Below are 19,657 nucleotides of genomic sequence, written 5' to 3' on the forward strand. Positions count from 1 at the left end.
CACATGTGGATAACAGTAATTTTAGAAAAGCATACAACCGCGGCTTTACATTTAAAAAATGCCTATTTTACTCTTCCTGTTAGACACGTCCGCTTCTATGAATCAGCGCACTTATTTGGGTACGACGTATCTGGACGTTGCTAAAGGCGCGGTTGAGGTCTTTATGAAGGTAAAGAATGATTTACCCGATTTTTTTCCAGCAGTGTGCACCCTTGGTGGATAGGGTTCCTTGGGCAAGATCGGTCGAAATTAATATATGTTGTTTTGGTTTTCTTTTTTTGACAGCTGCGTGCCCGAGACCCGGCTAGTAGAGGCGACAGGTACATGCTAGTTACATTCGATGATCCACCATACGGAGTGAAGGTAATTAGCAACTGATACAGTTTTTACATTTGACCAGTCGAACGTATTTTTCTGTCAGTGAGACTTTATTGTCCTTCTGGTTTGTAGTCAGTGTTGGGCGGCTTCCCGGTGGCGAAAAAACGGCAATTTTTTGCTCCAAATAACCGCAGACCCGGAGCTGCACTGCCTCCGACCATCCAGCGGACATTTTGCTTTTGTGTTGAGCAAAGTCTCGGGCGTTGAGATGGAGGCGGAGAGATTTATTATCACCTATGACGTCGCTCTTTTTTTTAAAGTACAATGTTTTGATTGGTCAACGAGCCCGCCAATCACCATCTACTCCTCCTCTTGCACCATCCACGCATTACCATTGGCCAGTCTGGGCTGAAAGTTGATAAGCCCCATTCATCATGAGTTTTTTTTATGTGAGTTCGCTAGTAGAACATTATCATTATTCATTATTTGTCATACCGATACGATGTCCCAGCATACAAACACTTTACTTCTCATAGTCACACATACAAAACAACCAGACTTGCAAACTGTGATTCACTGCAATCATTTAAGGGGTTTTATGTCAGCAAAGCCATCCTCACCAGAAATCAATAGACTTGTGTTATGAGCTGGCACACATCTCTCTGAGGTTTTCATGCCCAATAAAAGACAATCCTTAGTACCCACATGAACCCCTAAGCCCCTGATGTGCTTTAGTGCCTGATCTGTGTTAGGACTAGGAGTATTTTAGCTTTTGTATAACTATCTTCAAAAGACTCAACACAATATGCAATTACTTACTCCCATCCCATTGATACTTACAACAGGTACATAATAGTTCGTTTTCCTTTGCTTTGGTTTTGTTATATCTCTACCCCTTTTAAATATTATTTCAATTAAAACCATCTGTGCACAAGAACATATGCCACTACAATACAGCCTTTATTACATGATAATAAAGTATATCATTTTACATTAATAATAATAATACATGAGACTTGTATAGCGCTTTTCTAGAAACTCAAAGACGCTTGACATTGTTCATTATATATATATGCTCAGGCTTTGGGATACATGAAAAAAGAGAATGTTTGAATAATGAAATATGGGCAAGGGGTGATAGTATTGGTGAAGTGACTTAAACATTGGAGCTTCAGTGTGCGAAATAATAATTTTTATTTTGCATGGTGATATAAATGCAACCCATACTTCATATAAATAAGCAGAGCTATTTTTGATAGCAGTTCCTTCCTTTTTTAAACATAATTATAAACAATCAACGGTTATTGAAATATATTTACTGCACTTTCATCACAGAGTTTTGAGTTATTAACTAATGTACAGTCTTGCTTATAGTTAATCAAAGCAGTGCAGGAAGCTAAACAACTGTTTTGTGTCGCTTGATGGACTTCCTAAAAAACATATTAAGCTCATTAACCCCATCACTAAAACATTATTATATACCTTCCTTTCTCCTACTGTAGGCCTATGTGTAGGACAGGGGTTATGAGTTGTTCCTACTTCACTCTGCCATTGACCTTGCAGCATGTGCCCAGATCATTGCTTCACTAAAATAATCTTGTGTAGCTATAACAACTAGAAGTGCACATCCCCTTGTTGTAAAGTCTGTTCTCAACTCCTCTCCCTCCTGCTCTTCCTCTCTTTGTCTTCATCTCCTTCTCCTTTGTTGTTTCTGCTGGCTCTGTACACTGAGGATTATGATGAAAGGACAAGGTTATACTGAATGGGGCTACTCTGATTGCACAGTTACAGAGGCAATACATTGTTGATGTAGAGGGAGAGAGAGGAGGCTGGGTGAGAGGAAAATAGAAATATTCTCTAGTCTGAATTATTGAGTGAAAGCTAAGCCTTACATTTTTACTGGCCTACACAAGGGTGTATGTCTGGGATATTATTATTCTACTACCCATGTTTATGTTTACACCTTGAGTTTTACCCAAGCTGCTCCGTGATGTTGCCGGCATGACTGTAAAATATGAATTTAACATCATGCAACACTTTTCTAGAAATTCCCTCGAATGCATGCCTTTGGAATGATACACAACCTATGTCACATTCTTTATTATTATATATACGCCATGTTTTTTAATTCTCAACTCCTCCCAAAAATGTTAACGTATAAACTTGATTTAAACAGCAACACGTTTATCTCTGTTATAACAACATGCACAGTATAACTTTTCTCTCTAATATCTTACCTACTTTTAAAGGGGCCCTATGATGCTATGATGTAGGTTCGTATTTGTATATTGTGCCTCTCCTGTGACATGTCTCCATGCTTTAATGTTCAAAAAGCTCTTTATTTTTCTCATACTGCCTGTGCTGCAGCACCTCTTCTCACCCTCTGTCTGAAACCAGAGTCCAGTCTGCTCTGATTGGTTAGCTGGCCGGCTCTGTTGTGATTGGTCAACCGCTTAGAGATGTCCCCTCCCTTAGCCTATCACATAAAATGTGTTGGAGCGCTAGCCAATAGAAGTGTGAATGTTACATAGTGATGTCATTATGTTAAGGAAGTAAACAAAGGAGTCCAATGGAGGCGTTTCAGACAGTGGGGGAGTGTGGGAGAGAAACTCTGGCCTCTGCAGACCATTTACGTGCACACAAACCTATATAACACACTGCAGGAAAGATAAATGACAAATAAGCAGAATATTTCACATGTAGCAGGAAAAATGATTCCTCATTTCAATAATAGACGACATGTTCATAATGTAAACATTCTCTCAAAATGTCATGCTCTTGAATTTAAAACAAATTCATTCATTCTTTGAGCCACTCAATCTTTAAATTGTCCAACAAATGTCATATAATAATGGGTTTTATTCAACTTGTAAACCCAATTAAAACTTTCCCTTTCTTTGACGCATTAAAGCCAGTAATTCAGTGTAGGGTCCACCAAATAAAATCCATCAGGTCATTTCTTCACTTCTTGGCATCTCCACTTCTCTATTACTCTTCATCTCTATCTGTGTGTTGAGCCTCCCACTCCTGATAGAGGAAGTAGTAATCTAGCAGGTCATCCTTAGATTAGGCATGATGCTGTAGTAAGGTACTTGACCTCGCTGGTGAAAATACCAAGAGAAGTTGCACAGCCACATCTTCCTGTAGGAGTATTTCTCCGTCACAGAGGACAGGCAGCAGTGGGAAATGTATTTCTGGATGCTTGTCAAGTATGAAATTAGACCCATTTTTTTTTAAATAAAAGCACCATCCAGCGCAAATGTGGGTCTTCAATTCAACTACAATATCTTCCATTTGCAGGATTTGACATAAGCTGATCTAATTGAATGGTTGCTGTTATGTCATGTTGCACAAAATGAACTGGTTGCTAAGATTTAAACTCCCCTAACCAAAGGTGGCAGTCACATGCTCGACAAGAATGAGGTTGTGGTTTTTCAGCGAACATAACTCGTTCTGTTTTTCTGAGTAATTACAGTGTACGGGTGTCTGTGGGCGTGGATCTATTTTGGTTTTGTGGCTGTTAACGGTGTACTGTATGCAGCAGGCCTCCTCAGTTGTAGTTCTGTCTGATGTTCAGCTCTCTGTGTGTGTGTGTGTGTGTGTGTGTGTGTGTGTGTGTGTGTGTGTGTGTGTGTGTGTGTGTGTGTGTGTGTGTGTGTGTGTGTGGTGTGTGTGTGTGTGTGTGTGTGTGTGTGTGTGGTGTGTGTGTGTGTGGTGTGTGTGTGTGGTGTGGTGTGTGTGTGTGTGTGTGTGTGTGTGTGTGTGTGTGTGTGTGTGTGTGTGTGTGTGTGTGTGTGTGTGTGTGTGTGTGTGTGTGTGTGTGTGTGTGTGTGTGTGTTCAGGCGGGCTGGAAAGAGAACCACTCCACCTTCATGTGCGAGCTGAAGAACCTGCAGGCGTCCGGCCTCACCACGTTAGGGCACGCTCTCCGCACAGCCTTCGACCTGCTCAACCTCAACCGCCTCGTCTCAGGCATCGACAACTACGGACAGGTATTACCATGGCAACCTAATGCATTTCTCAGCAGTTGCTATATGAGAAAACTAAAATAACTCTCATTACTATCTATAGTTCCAGTGTTGTGTTTCTAAGGGTTAACAGTTGTTTTAAATAAAGCTCAAACCATTAGTTAATTAAGGAATTGGTTAATCATCAGAAAAAGAATCCTCAATTATTCCCCAATTAACATTATTTCAAAGGCTTTATTTGTAACAGTAGCTACAGCAACGTTTTTGCAATGAACATTTAGTCTCAAGTTCTTCCCATAATGCAACAAATGATATATACCTATAAAAGTCATAAAAACAGTGCAATAAAATAGTGCACTAGTCAAAATGTTTGAGGTTAGTTGCAGAAATAAGAATACATATAAACATATAAAAAATAACAAGATAGTCAATCATTAACAAAATAGACAAACAAGCTATAATTAAGTTATAAACAGCCAAAACATACGGTATAATTGGACTTTCCCTTGATGGACAAATTATTTTTAAATATAGCAAAGCTTACAGATGGCATCATTCCTTTACCTTGAGAAAAGAAACAATATTAACTATTTATTTCAGCTTCATCCCCTCTCTTCCTCAGTTAGCACTGTGCTCAGCTCCTCTCACACACATCGCTTTCTTAACGCCAGAGAAAGATTACTAAGCTTGAGTAGTGTCACAAGTTCTGTGCATCTGTCAGTGTGAATCTACTACATCTCTGTGTGTGTGTGTGTGTATAATTGGTCAAGGCTGACCTCTACAGCACAGCGCTGGATGCCTTTATCCTTAATTAGTAACTCAAGGGCACTCTTCAGTGAACAAAAGTTCATATTGAAGGGGCCATATTCTGCTCTTTTTCAGGTTCAGATTAGTATTAAGAGCCTCTAGTGTGACATGTCTCCATGCTTTAATGTTCAAAAAGCTCTTTATTGTTCTCATACTGCCTGTGCTGCAGCACCTCTTTTCACCCTCTGTCTGAAACCAGAGCCCAGTCTGCTCTGATTGGTTAGCTGGCCGGCTCTGTTGTGATTAGTCAACCACTTAGAGATGTCCAAACCCTTAGCCTATCAGGTACAATGTTTTGGAGTGCTAGCCAGCGTGCCTGGTACATAGCGTTGTCACCGTGGAAGTAAACAAAGGATTCCAATCTGGCGAGAACTTTGGGATTTTAGCCTTTGCAGACCATTTAAGTGGACCTCTGTTTGATTACGGTATTATGTTAAAATGACTGTCAGCACGAGAGGCCAGTTACATATTATGTTTTGGGAGATTGGAAAAGTTTTAATACACTAAGTGCAGAACATTAAAGATTGCAGGCCAGTGAGAAAAAATGGGGTCACTGTTTGTGTGCACTTGTTTCTAATTTCCTAAAATGTCACTGTTTCCGTCTCAGGGCCGTAACCCCTTCTTCCTCGAGCCATCTGTGATCATCACCATCACTGATGGGAACAAGCTTACACACAGCTCTGGGGTGCCAGATGAGGTGAGAGCAAAAACAAATGCAGGCGTGCTACAGGTGGACTGTGTAATGACCCGAGTGATAACGTAGTATAACAGTGACCACTGGCAGATTTATTTTCTAAATATATATCATTTTTAAATGAGTTTCAAATACTGTTTGTACATGTTATCTATTATCGTTTGCCTAAAGGCCCCATCTTAAGATTTCTGAGAAAAATAAAAACATATTAATAACTAGGATCTATTTGATACATTAGCAAAGATAAAATCTGGCCTTTAGGGAGCTATCACACAGTCAACCCAGTTATCCCAGACACAAATAATTCAAATGTAAGGTTGACATGTTCTGCTCTTCATCTGAATGTCCATCCATGCATTTAAAGTTGGGCTCACCAGCGTTAACAATTTCCTCCCTAAGAGCATTTTTAACTACTACCAGCAATATATTTAATAAGTATTTGTCTGTTTTTAAGCCATTCTTGAAGTATGAGTTGGAAAAAATAAGATCATACTATCTGGCCACTGAAAATATTTTCTAAAATATGATGTATTCCTCTCTAGAAATCTTGCAATTCCAATTTGATAATGCAGTTGATATTTGCATTTTCAAAGTTTCTCCAGCACACTGGGGAGTTAGAATCATAGTGTGTAAAAAAAGAAACAACCTCATCAGCGTTTTCAACTAAACTCCCTCATGCAGTGATGCATCCATACAGAGTGGTGTAGAAATTAGTCCTAAAACACGGAAATTATTTAGCATTTCAGCCCTTCTGGTTTGCTCACCTTGAAGTCAATGTTTTTTTGAATGGGTTTTTGCTTAAATACCTGAACAAATAAATGTTAAAGTTGTGTTCTACAACATAAAATATGCAGGTTGAAGGTTTTACACATCTTTAAAAAATGGTGTTTCATCACCCCGAACACAAGTTTGCCATTCGCTTAGTGGCGATGACGTGAAGTCAGTGGACCATAATGTAGTTCCTTTATAGCCTAACGTTAGCATTTGCGCTTCATCTTCTATAAAAGAGACCTTGCAATGGTAACTTCCAGGTCTGCCTACAAAACACACAATCCCTGCACCACTCTATGTTGCCCATTCTTCTGCAGATGTCGTTATCCCTCCCATCTTATCCCAGTTAACTCCTCTCTATCTTCCCCCTCCCCCCCCCTGCAGCTGCACCTGCCTCTGAACTCTCCGTTGGCGGGCAGCGAGCTGACCAAGGAGCCCTTCCGCTGGGACCAGCGTCTGTTTGCGTTGGTGCTGCGGCTGCCAGGAGCGTCCACACCGGACACGGAGCAGCTCGGCAGCGTCCCCACAGACGAGTCCGCCATCACCCAGATGTGTGAAGTCACCGGAGGTTCGCCTTTCTCCTACTCACCCTAACATCTGTCCTGTATTTCCCACCAGCAGTTAGTTTCAGATTCAAGTTTTCTTTTACACTCATAATTCATTATTAGCTAAACACCTTCTTTAACTGTGCAATTCATCATTAGTATCTTTATTAATACTTATTAACAAATATCGCAAAAAAAACAAATATTGTAAAATACTAGGGCTGTCAAGTTAACGCGTTAATAACACGTTAACGCAACAATTTTTTAACGCCACTAATTATTTTAACGTGCGATTAACGCATGTGTATTTGTCCTCGGCCTGCCCCGTAGTTTCAGAGCCCAAAGGCTTGACGTTGTTGTTGTTGTTAGTTGGATGGAGGGAGATTCTAGCGAAAGATATGGATACAAAAAAAGGTGTTGACTCCTGCCGCTCGCTTGTGGCACACCACGCTTGAAAGTTTGCCGGGGAGACGCCTGGACAACAACAGCGATAGCTAAATGGGTGGCTACAGCTTAACATTGTGGAGGACGAGGGGCTGCGTTAGATAATTCGGATCGCATCCAACGTGTCGACTGCACATCACAGCGCATTATTTTGACCCACAGTGGGAACTTCAGTCTCATGCTTTGACTGAAGATGAAAACAGAGGAGCGGCATTTCGCCGATAACTGTAAACAGGCTTGTCTGTTTGAGCAACTGGCTCAGTGCAGAGAAGTACACAGGGTTGGGAGAGAGTGAAGAGAGAGAGAGAGAGAGAGGTTCCAGGTTGTTGTGTTGAGAATATTCAGGAGAATATTTGTCATCGTTCCAATGATAATAAACAAACATTTGCATAAAGCATATTTGTCCACTCATATGTTGATAAGAGTATTACAAATTTGAAAAATATTCCTCTAAGGTACATTTAGAACAGATGAAAAAATTGCGATTCATTTGTGATTAATCGCGATTAACTATGGACATCATGCGCTTAATCGCGATTAAATATTTTAATCGACTGACAGCCCTATAAAATACACATTTTGACATACTGAAGGAGCCAGAAAGTCAGAGTTGGGATTTCTGACGTATGATTTATTGGGTTTTTTAAATGTTTAAATGTTGGCATTGTTCTTTGTTTATAATATTATAACGTATTATTTCTGCATCAAATATGGGCGGGATCAGTTGGGTCACATGGGTATGGGCAACACCTCATTAAAGCAATATTTGTTCAATGCATTTTTGGATACCAGACTTAATTTTTGCTAGCGCAAACATACTATTGTTGTTTTATATTGAAGGATGTGCACATTTTTACTCTATCTTCATATGTTTTTTATTCATCTTTTTATTGCACATTTTTACTATTACTTATTTTTTCTTTAATAAATATGTTCTATTCTATTTTTGTTTTATCTTTTATTTAACATTTTCGCTTTAACCTTTTATGTTTATATTTAATTCAATTTGTTTTCACTTTATTTCTTTATATTTGTATATTTTATTCTAAAATGCAGCAACTGACACAAAACCCAATTCCCCCCAGGATAAAGGCATTCTGATTCTCATGATTGTTCCTGCTGTTTCCCTCAGGGCGGTCGTACTGTGTGCGGACTCAGAGGATGTTGAACCAGTGTCTGGAGTCTCTGGTCCAAAAGGTTCAAAGTGGTGTCGTCATTAATTTTGAGAAGACAGGGCCGGATCCGCCTCTCATTGGTGAAGGTGAGTAAAACACTGAAAGGACGCAACTACTTCAACTCTGAATTACCCTCTTAACATTGTTATGAATAAACAAATATTTCTGGTTGACATTCAAATTCTAAACCAACATTTGAAGGCTGCGCAGCCTTTTCTTTTTTGCATGTCATTCTTTTTTAACCCTCCTGTTGTCTTCGGGTCAAATCTGACCGATTTACTACTTTCATCAATCATAACTTTTTTGTTTTACATTCGATTGCATTAAGGCTTTATGATATCCTTCACAGTAGACATTTGAACATATCAAATTGCTGATCACAACTTTCATTGCATTTTGGATGATTTAGTCAACTTTGTAACACCCATGGTGTTCCCGGTCAAAAATGACCGCCATAAAGAAAAGGAATTAGTAACCATCCGGATCAGATAAAACACACACACACACACACACACACACACACACACACACACACACACACACACACACACACACACACACACACACACACACACACACACACACACACACACACACACACACACACACACACACACACACACACACACACACACACACACACACACACACACACACACACACATACTCTAGATGTCCCCCCCCCTTATGTGCCCAATCCCCCCATGTGAATCACACCTGGCAAACACAAACGCACAGAACAATTTGACACATTTCCCGCTCTTATGTGCCCATCCCCCCACATGGATCACACCTGGCACACGCAATACATGTTCAGTGTCTATTCTTTGTATATTTACTGCAGTTTTTTATGTATACCAGTTGTCTGATACAATATTTACAGTTTGAAAGGGTGTTAAATGACATTTGGTGATGATTAATGGTTTTTGTGTTAATGTAATAGCAGTTAAAACAGGATCGGTCAAATTTGACCGCGAACACCAAAGTAAGGGGGAAACGAAGACAATAGGAGGGTTAAACCAGAATTTCTCCCCAGTTGCAGAAAAAGACAAGGCTAATAGTATTGGAGTTATACTATCTAATATAAATAGATGCTAGCTGCGTAGGACTGTTTACTACTGTGATCAGAACATCTTCCATCCAACAATATATCCTGCGTCAATTCATACTGTCATCCAAAAGCATTTAAAAAAAATATTATGGTTAAAAAACGTTTTTTTCTCCCGACTGCAGCACTCAAAGGGACGCCTGTATTAAAGGCACTATAATCACATTTATATCACCACAACAATAACAATGTGATGACATTATAAAATACGACGACAGGCTTTCAAAGCCTAATTGGAAAACGTTAATATAATCCTTCAATAAATAAAGATACATGAAGTACAGCTCTACATACAAACATATGTATATGAAGAACAGTAAACACAGAAGCAGTCATGACATTTTGATCAACAGAAACGTTTCCAGTCAAGCGCATAAAACAAGAGTTTCTGAACAATGAATGTCATCACATTCTAAGGTTAGAGCAAAGACACCGTGGGGAGAAAGGTGAAAGCAGAAGAGAATCTTCTTATCTTCTATCCCCACAGTGCAGTTCACTACTAAAAGGAGAACTGAATGCATTTTCTACACAAACCAAACATAGAGGAGTATACAAATATGGCTAGGGGAGGAAATGTTGTGAGATAACGAGTCACACATTATTTTACTGGTAGAAGAAGAGTTATATGTTCTTGCTTAAAAAAAAAAGTTTGAACAAAAAATGTACTGTAAGGTACATCAGAGGTTTAAAAAACATTTTGGAAGTGATTAGAGCGTATTAAGTGTTTCCCCTAGGTTTACTGCTTTGGGGGGGTGCAGCCTGAGCGGTGGGGGTGGGGGGGAGGGGTGGCATTGGGATATCTATTTTTAAAATACTCTGGAGAGGAGCTGTGGATTATTGTTATTGATTAATGCATCAGTGTTTCTTAGGGTCAAAAACACTAAACTCACAACTTAAAATGAAAGCGTTTAGTTTATTTAATAAAAGAGCTCATGTTCAATGTGAAAAGTGACAGTAGATATAGATTAGTTGCAATTTGGTGCTATAAATATATATATATATATATATATATATATATATATATTAAAAAATATAAAGAAAAAAATTATAATTATTTTTATTTTTTTAACACCTTGAATTTCAGGGGGGGCGTGGGGCTCCGTTGGCGGGGCGCAGCGCCCCTCCAAGACAATGGTAGGGGAAACACTGGTATTCACATTCATGGGAATGATAGGCAAGAACACAGAAATACTTTGTTCTTCAAGAAAAAGTCCCAACCTGTTATTTCCTCTAAAACCAAAAACGGACTTATGGATATCAGGGCTTTTTCTCCAATTCAGAACAACTCTTTGCATTATTTGTTAGAGAAATGTATTCTCCCTTATATGATATATGTTTTTGTATTTAAAGAGAACTCCGCAGAGCCAAGTCGTCCCGTGTCTTCCTTCAGCGCTCAGCCGTGGCACAGCTGCCACAAACTCATCTACGTGAGACCAAACCCCAAGACGGGGGTCCCGGTCGGGCACTGGCCCATCCCAGAGTCCTTCTGGCCCGACCAGAACTCTCCCAACCTGGTGAGCAGAGAGATGCTTAAAAATAAAAATGTTTGCACCCACTTCACGTTTTCTTCTTCGTTCAGCAAATATAAACGAGTGTCTTGCTCATCAGTCCAAACTCACCCTGTGATCCTAATTATCTGTTGCTTTTACAAAGACGCCACACGGAGACCATTCCTCAGATAATTATGTTATGTTTAACGACTTCTTCAATTAACTCCATCCCCTGCCCGCAGCCCCCCCGCTCTGCCCATCCTGTGGTGCGGTTCTCCTGTGTGGACTGCGAGCCCATGGTGATCGACAAGCTTCCCTTTGACAAGTACGAGCTGGAGCCCTCCCCCCTCACCCAGTTCATCCTGGAGAGGAAGTCTCCTCACATGTGCTGGCAGGTATGGCAGATGTTCACACTCACTAACAATCAGCTTGTTGTCCACTATCTGCGCTTATGCCTTCGGGACTTTTCTCAAAACTGGAAACAATGAGGTTTCTCGCTTTATTTATCATATATTTCCACCTTTTGGTAGTTTTGAATTAGTGATTGAGCCTCACTTATTGATAGGGCTGCAAATACCAGATTACTTTAATTATTGATTTATCTGCATTTTTCCTTTTTAGATAGCTTGGTCTACAAAATGTAAAAAATACAAAATAGTGAAAAATGTCCATCTTAGCTTGTTGTCTTTAAATGTGTTTTTTTTTTTAACACATTCAGTTTAATATGATATAACAGATAAAAGCAGGCAATCTCTATTTCAGAGGCTGAAAACATAATTTTCTGCCATTTTTGCATGAAAAATTACTTTAATGATGAATTGTTTATCTAAATAGTTGGTGGATATTATCTGTCGATCCTCTAGTTAATCAGCCTACAAATTGTTGCAGTTCTACTTACGAAGTTTGGACAAGTTAAATATAGAAAACCCAATGAAAAAAACGGTATTTAATATTTTCCTTTGTCTCCTCAGGTGTTTGTTAGCAGCAGCGGGAAGCCCAGTGAGATGGGACAGCCTTTCGGCTACCTCAAAGCCAGCACCACTCTCACCTGTGTCAACCTGTTCGTCATGCCGTTCAACTACCCCGTGCTGCTCCCCCTGCTCGGTAAGACACACGGCCGCAAACAGCTCCTCTAAAGTGGCCTCAAAACTTCTAGGTCACTAGGTCTGAGCTTATTTTACATTTAAACATTTCTTTCTGGGTCATTTCTTCATATGAAACCTTTTTAACACACTCATCTTTAGCTATAAACACTAACATATATAGTCTAACAACAGCTACACTCATAAACTATTATTCCTAAATAATAATGTGCATAGCTCATAAAAACATTTGCCCTCTTGTGAGTTATCCAACTGTTTTTAATCAAAAGAGTTTTATGGTAAAATAACAACTCACTTTATGATAAAATACTTTCCTTTAACATATCAAAAAAAGAAGGGGGGGGGGATTTCACATACAAAGCAATGCACAGGGGCTGAAATAATACTAAATACCAACACAATTAAAATAAAGAGAAAAATAAATGTAATGCAAGCAATGTACAGATTACAATTGACTATAGCCCTTTATTATCATTTATTTTATTTTAACCAAAAACCATAAAAGTCTGTTTTTTATTCAAGACATGCATATTTTATAACTGAACTAATGAAAGTCAAAATTAGAAGCAACAATTAACATAATGTTGTGTAATATTATTTTCGGAGTAATGGTAGTGTTTTGAGCTGATGAGTGTACAGCAGCAGGATGTGCAGGTGGATGGCTGACTCCTCCTTTGTGTCTCCTTCCAGATGATTTATTCAAAGTGCACAAACTAAAACCAAACCTGAAGTGGAGACAGTCGTTCGAGATGTACCTGAAGACAATGCCTCCATACTTCCTCTTGGTAAACCACCTACACTGCCTTCAGTAACAGTGCACTGCATGGATTTGTATTGTTCTAACTAACCATAATGTCCTCTTGCTATCTTCTGACAGCCCTTAAAGAAGGCGCTGAGGATGATGGGTGCCCCTAATCTCATTGCAGACACTATGGACTGCGGCCTGAGTTACAGTGTCATCTCTTACCTGAAGAAGCTCAGCCAGCAGGTACACACTTTGAGTTGTTCATTATTTATAGTACAAATATAAATGTGTAAATATTAAAATTGTAAGTTTAACTACTAGTTTATACATACTAAATCAAGTATTTATATATAATAAATAAAGTATCCTACGGTCATATTTTATTAGTAGTAGCTTGGTCTATTATGTTGTATTCTATATATATATATCTTTCTAAGGTGGAAATGTATATACTTACTATTTATTTTATTTTTAAACTAATTTAGGGCCACACGACTAATCAAAATGTTATCGAAATCGCAATTTTAACTTTAAATTGTTTAATGCTAACAGTTAAAATAACATTTTGTAGGAAATATTGTAACAAATTGTGTTCTACAGAATTAACCCATATATTGTTCGGTACAGACACTCTTAAAAAATCACACCACGATCATTTTCATATATTTTTCAATGATGATCAGAATAATGATGCAATATGATCAATCTCTCCAATATCGTGAATTATAGCGCAATTGCAAAGGCAGTAAAAAATAAACGCAGATAGCTATTTCTTCCAAAATGTGCAGCACTAAACATCTGCAATCCCATGTTAACCAGCTGCTGCTTTTACAAAATGAATCTCCCAGTTTGGGATCAATAAGGTACATGTAGTCAAGGTAAAAATAATCCATGAAGAAGAATCAACATAGGAAGGTGAACCCCAGCATGCTTTGGTGTGTTCCTGCTCTAAGAAATGTTCCTGTTTTGTTGGTCCAAAGGCAAAGATGGAATCAGATCGTCTCATCGTGTCTGTGGGGAAGAAGGCTCCCCAGGAAACGGGCATCAAGGTGAAGAACCACTCCACCACGCTCTCTCTGGCCCACCGGCGGGACTTCCAGCAGCTGCTGCAGGGCATCACCGGGGAGGGCCCGCTGCGCCTGGCCGACATGAACTTCAAAGAGTTCGCTGGCTTCCAGATCGCCCTGCTCAACAAGGTAGGGTTTTTTAAATGCACCACTTAGTGTTGGGGGGCAAGTCCAGTGTTTGCTGGAGGTTTTTTTCTGACGAGATATGCTGATGTGTTTACAGGATCTCAAACCTCAAGCTTATCGAAATGCGTACGACATCCCGAGGCGGAATCTTCTGGATCAACTCACGAGGATGCGCTCCAACTTGCTGCGGACGTCGCAAAAACTGATCCGAGGGCAAGACGAAGGTATAAAATCACACTGGAAAGCAGGGTTCCCAACGATAATTACAAATCTTAAAATGCATTGAATTTATCAACCTAAAAACGTGGCCTTATCTGGTTTGAAATAAATAAATAAAATATTTTAAAGTCTGAAAAATGCTAACACAATCGTTTTTTATGACATTGCAATCAAGAATCCTCAAATAGTTGGTTATAGGCTCATTTTAAAAATAATGACTGAATGCATTAACAGATGTATATTGTGGAACCAACAGCAATCATATTTTGATTCTTATTTGCAGCAATGAAATATTTTATATATCTAAAAATGTTGGTGAAATTTCTCCACAATTGTAAATAAATGGTGTTTGTTTCATAATTTAGGTGGCTTTGCAATGCAGTTGCTTCGTCAATTGAAATTATATTAACCCCAATTTACAAATACCGCATATACAGTACTAAGTTAGTACTAATAATACTTCCTGTGGTTGTCAGACTATCTGCACAGTATCCCGGTGGCTCAGATGGGAAACTATCAGGAGTATCTCAAAATGATGCCGTCTCCTCTGAGAGAGATCGACCCCGACCAACCTAAGCGCCTGCACACATTCGGGAATCCTTTCAAGCAGGACAAGAAGGTACAAATACATCACTGCAAAATACTGCCTCAAACTTCTTACCATAAGGTGCATATTCATTAAATATTTAATCCCTTCTTACTTTTTTGTTTGTTTTCCTGCATGTTTATCCCAGGGGCTGATGATCGACGAGGCAGATGAGTTCGTAGCGGGCCCTCAAAGCAAGAAAAGAGGAAATTCCAACGATTCAAACTTGAGTACGACGATGAAGAGGAGGCGGAGCATGTCCCCGTTACTGCGGCGACCGCAAACTCCACCAGTGAACAACAACCACGTGCCGGCAGGGAAGAGTCCTGCTGCTGTTCAAGGGCAGCAGAACCTCATAAAACCCATCCCACTGCACAAAGGTGAGATGTACATGAGACTATATTTTAGACCCGAAAGTAAGCATTGCAAGGGCTCCCGCGACAAAACACGATGGGATTTTAGATTATTGAAGAAAATATACTTTGTAGCAAACTCACATTAATGATACTTACACTTTTTGTTCAGCAGGATAATCTCCACATATTAACACCACTTTTATAAAAGTTGAAGCTTAAATCCAATCACTAGAAGTAAAAAGCTAACGCTACAGCTAAGCTATAAGCAAGCTACATCATGTCACATGAAATAGCGTTACCACCGCTAAGCTAAAGGTGGCTAATGTTCGGCGTGATTACGTTTAGTGGTTTCATTTAGCCACTCGTTAGCATTATCATGACTCATAGGAGCTTCATGTTGTCTCCAACAAAACGTGGCAATTTTGTAAGCTTGTGTTAACCACAGACATTATTTTGATCCAAAAGATAATCAAAAAACATTGACTTCAAGACAATGGACTGGAAGGGCCAAAATGCTAGCTCATTCCCTAGTTTCAGAACTCATTCCTGCACCACTCACACATGTGTTACCCCTGTAGGAGAGGATGACAACAACATGTTGGTCGCTGAGAGTAACGGTGACGGGGAGCCAGAGTCGGGGGGGATCTGGCCCGCCGAGGTGGACGCTGTAGCTGAGACCCCTTCGTCTCCACTGAGCCTCGAGGAGAAGACGGAGCCGGGGGCAGCAGACGAGACGGAGGACGTAGACATGATGGAGGACAGACTAGAGGACAGACTAGAGGGCAGACTAGAGGACAGACTAGAGGACAGACTAGAGGACAGACTAGAGGGCAGACTAGAGGGCAGACTAGAGGGCAGACTAGAGGGCAGACTAGAGGACACACTAGAGGAAGACAGTCTAGATGAGGAGGTGGAGAGACTCAACTGTGACCGACTGAGCCCCCAGAGCCAGATGGAAGACCCTGAAGAGGACCCTGAAGCGGACCCCGAGACGCTGCAGCCCATCTTCATCGCCCCGCTGGACGGCAGCCAGGCGGAGCTGAAGAGTCAGATCATCAAGGAGGTCCGCAAACCTGGGAGAAGTGAGTGTGAGCAGCGCTGCATCACATTAAGATTATTGTAATCTGATAACGTGGGGGTCACAGCTCTTCACTGCTCTGTGTTTTTCTTTCTCAGACCATGAATCAATACTCGGTCTACTGCAGCAGGTGAAAGGACCAGTGGATGTTCAGAAGTACTTCATCCAACACGCTATCAGAGAGGCCGCCAGGTAAGACACATTAACTCATTTTAGAATTAGTAGTATACGGGAAAGTAAATTAGATGAATTAAAAATGTTGCCACCTTTTATATCAGGGGTGTCCAAACTACATTTTTAATCGGCCCTCAGCAAATTAAAAAAGTATAATGAAATATGGCCCACAAATGAAAATGGTGGTTTTCTTATATTGTACTTCTTAAATATATATGTACAAATATATATTACACAGTAGTATTCATGTGTTAATAAGCCCACTTTTAAAATAAATTCAGTCAATTAATGTTGAAAACATTTTCTAACAAATCTTTAAAAAAACCCAATAACTTATTTACATAACAATCTTGAAATAGACCCTTCATATTTAATCTGATTATAATCACTGAGCCAACAAGATAAATGAAACCCCATAGAGAGCTGTGATGTAGGCGGTTTTTATCTTAAAGCATATTCATGTATCAAGCCTAATTTACCTACATTTTGCCAACTTATAACTTAACTTACGAGGAAATATACCTCACCTCTATAAGTGGCCCAGCCCTTCGTATATCTTTCTGTACGTGGCCCTCGGTGAAAAAAGTTTGGACACCCCTGTTTTATATGGATGTCCAATAAGAGTTGATGGTAACGGAAGTTGATTGAAGCAATACATTGAGTGTGCGCTACATTGCCCTAGAAAGCAGAATGCTTCCTGTGTGACATTGACTTAGTTTGGTGCAAGTAAAAAATTCAGGCTATTTCAGCTTCGGTTTCGTTGGGTAGCCAGGGAGTGCCATGCATAAATTCATTGTGTAAATACAAAAATAAACCTTGAAAAACAACCCAGAACTTCTTTGTTCTGTTTACTTCTATTGCAAAATGAATGCAAGCTTAGGGCATAGGATGTTATGTCAGATATTCAGCTACTTTTGTCGGAGATGGGCATCTGAAACTTGCATGCAATGCATTCTGGTACATGTAGGCACTACCAATCAGCTATTTTGCTCAATACAACACTAAAAAAGTAATGTTTTGCCTCAATTGACTATATTAGCCATCAACCATTATTGGACATCTACTTACAGATGGCAAATTGTCCATTTAGATTATCAAAATAATCCTGTCACTTGCAGGTTCATCATTTTGACATGTACCAGTGCGATATGTATTGTCCTTGAAGCAGGTTCAATGAATCTCCTCTTTTGTTATGTTTGCAAGTGTGCTCCCTTTGTTTCCTGCTTGTTTTCTAACTCCCTTGTCCTCTCTGGCAGGTTTAAGAAGCGGGTTCTGATCCAGCAGCTGGAGACGTCCCTCGCTGAGCTGGGAGAGAAGCAAGCGCCCCCCCAGAGCTTCCCAATGATAACGGCAGCAGTTAGTGATGAAGACACATTTTCTTTGTTAGTAAAAAAGGGAATAAAGCTCTTATCTTGTTGACCATTTCACTCACAGCAATAGAGACGTCCCTGTCGACTGGGCATCAAGAAGACAGATTGAGGAACTGGGGGTTCAGCGGGGTGGGGGTTGATAGGAATCCCTCCCACTCTACATGTGCTGAGAGTAATGGATCCACTGAGGATGAGGAGAGACTCTAAAGTGTAATCCTCTTCATATTGACTGACAGCATGCCTTAAACATCCATATGGCTTTTGTCTGTATCGGCACATTGTTCAGTACCACACACACACACACACCCACACACACACACCACAACACACACACCACACACACACACACACACACACACACACACACACACACCACACACACACACACATTCACACACACCACACACACACCCACACACACAACACACACACCACAACACAACACCCAACACACACAACACCACACACACCACACACATCCACACCAACACACACACACACCCACACACCACACACCACACACACACCACACAACACACACACACCACACACACACCACACACACACACACAACCACACCACACACCACACACACACACACAGTCAGGCAATAAGCCGTCAGATCCTCCCAATGGCAGAGGCAAGGGATGGGACAGGTACATTCCCCAAGTTATTGTTATTGTTTTTTTAGAAAAAACTGCTCCTTTTTCAGCTGGTCTGAAAAAGTTAACCTTTTTTTCTAAATAATCAAATGTTTTGCAATCATGGCTAACAGCTCCACCTCATACCTCCAGTGTCATATCGGCAGAAAAGACTCACTGATGCTTTTTTAACAAATACATACCGTTACCAACATTTTGTTTCCACTTCATGTCAGCTGATACCAATATGCGCCAGGATAAGCGTGGGCGATATGGATACAGATCTATGAGCCTATGTTTTATGTTGCATTAGCAAGATATATCGTGATATATATCACATATTTGCTGGTCATTCAATTATATAACCCACATTTTTTGTGGGTTATATAATTTTTTTTATATCCCGACTCATGGTATGTTTTGTCATATCGCCAAACCTAAATTAACACGTAAATAAAACTCCTTAATCTAATGAATAAGCTTTATAAAATTGGATCCATTTTGTTACTAAATTGACAGTTGTATTGACATAAAACAATTTCCACACACTAGTGTTTTAAGGCTCGAATTGATGAACGCCAATAGTATAAAGATGAATCAGCATTTGCACTGGACATGTCCACTATACTTTTGTGTTCTCATTACTATCCTATTACCTGCCATTACAGCAATAGGACATGAGGTCAGTGAACGCATCTGTCGGTGTCCATTCAGAGTTTACCTCTCCCACAGAGTCCACACATTTCTTCCACAAACACTCCATTGATTCCCAGAATTCAAACGGCCCCAGTGCTCAGTCACCTGTTGGGACTTTTAACAGCTGGTGAATTCGCTTTCGACATCAACACAAGTTAGCGCTCCTCCTTTTTGTT

General features: G+C 40.0%; 1 protein-coding gene across 1 annotated transcript; it reads left to right on the forward strand.

Moving 5' to 3' along the window:
• The first annotated feature begins 58 nt into the window (after positions 1-58).
• ints6l (integrator complex subunit 6 like) lies at positions 59-18,483 on the forward strand. Its single transcript, XM_034121434.1, is given in 19 exon segments — positions 59-169; positions 286-363; positions 4,161-4,310; positions 5,701-5,790; positions 6,943-7,126; positions 8,680-8,808; positions 11,181-11,344; positions 11,563-11,715; positions 12,292-12,424; positions 13,114-13,208; positions 13,301-13,411; positions 14,149-14,364; positions 14,459-14,585; positions 15,057-15,199; positions 15,315-15,546; positions 16,101-16,604; positions 16,699-16,792; positions 18,031-18,089; positions 18,092-18,483. Coding segments are annotated over 19 exon segments (2,817 nt in total). The 3' UTR covers positions 18,136-18,483.
• Positions 18,484-19,657: the final 1,174 nt, after the last annotated feature.

This window comes from Trematomus bernacchii, unplaced genomic scaffold (assembly GCF_902827165.1).
Source record: "Trematomus bernacchii unplaced genomic scaffold, fTreBer1.1, whole genome shotgun sequence".
Lineage (NCBI taxonomy): Eukaryota > Metazoa > Chordata > Actinopteri > Perciformes > Nototheniidae > Trematomus > Trematomus bernacchii.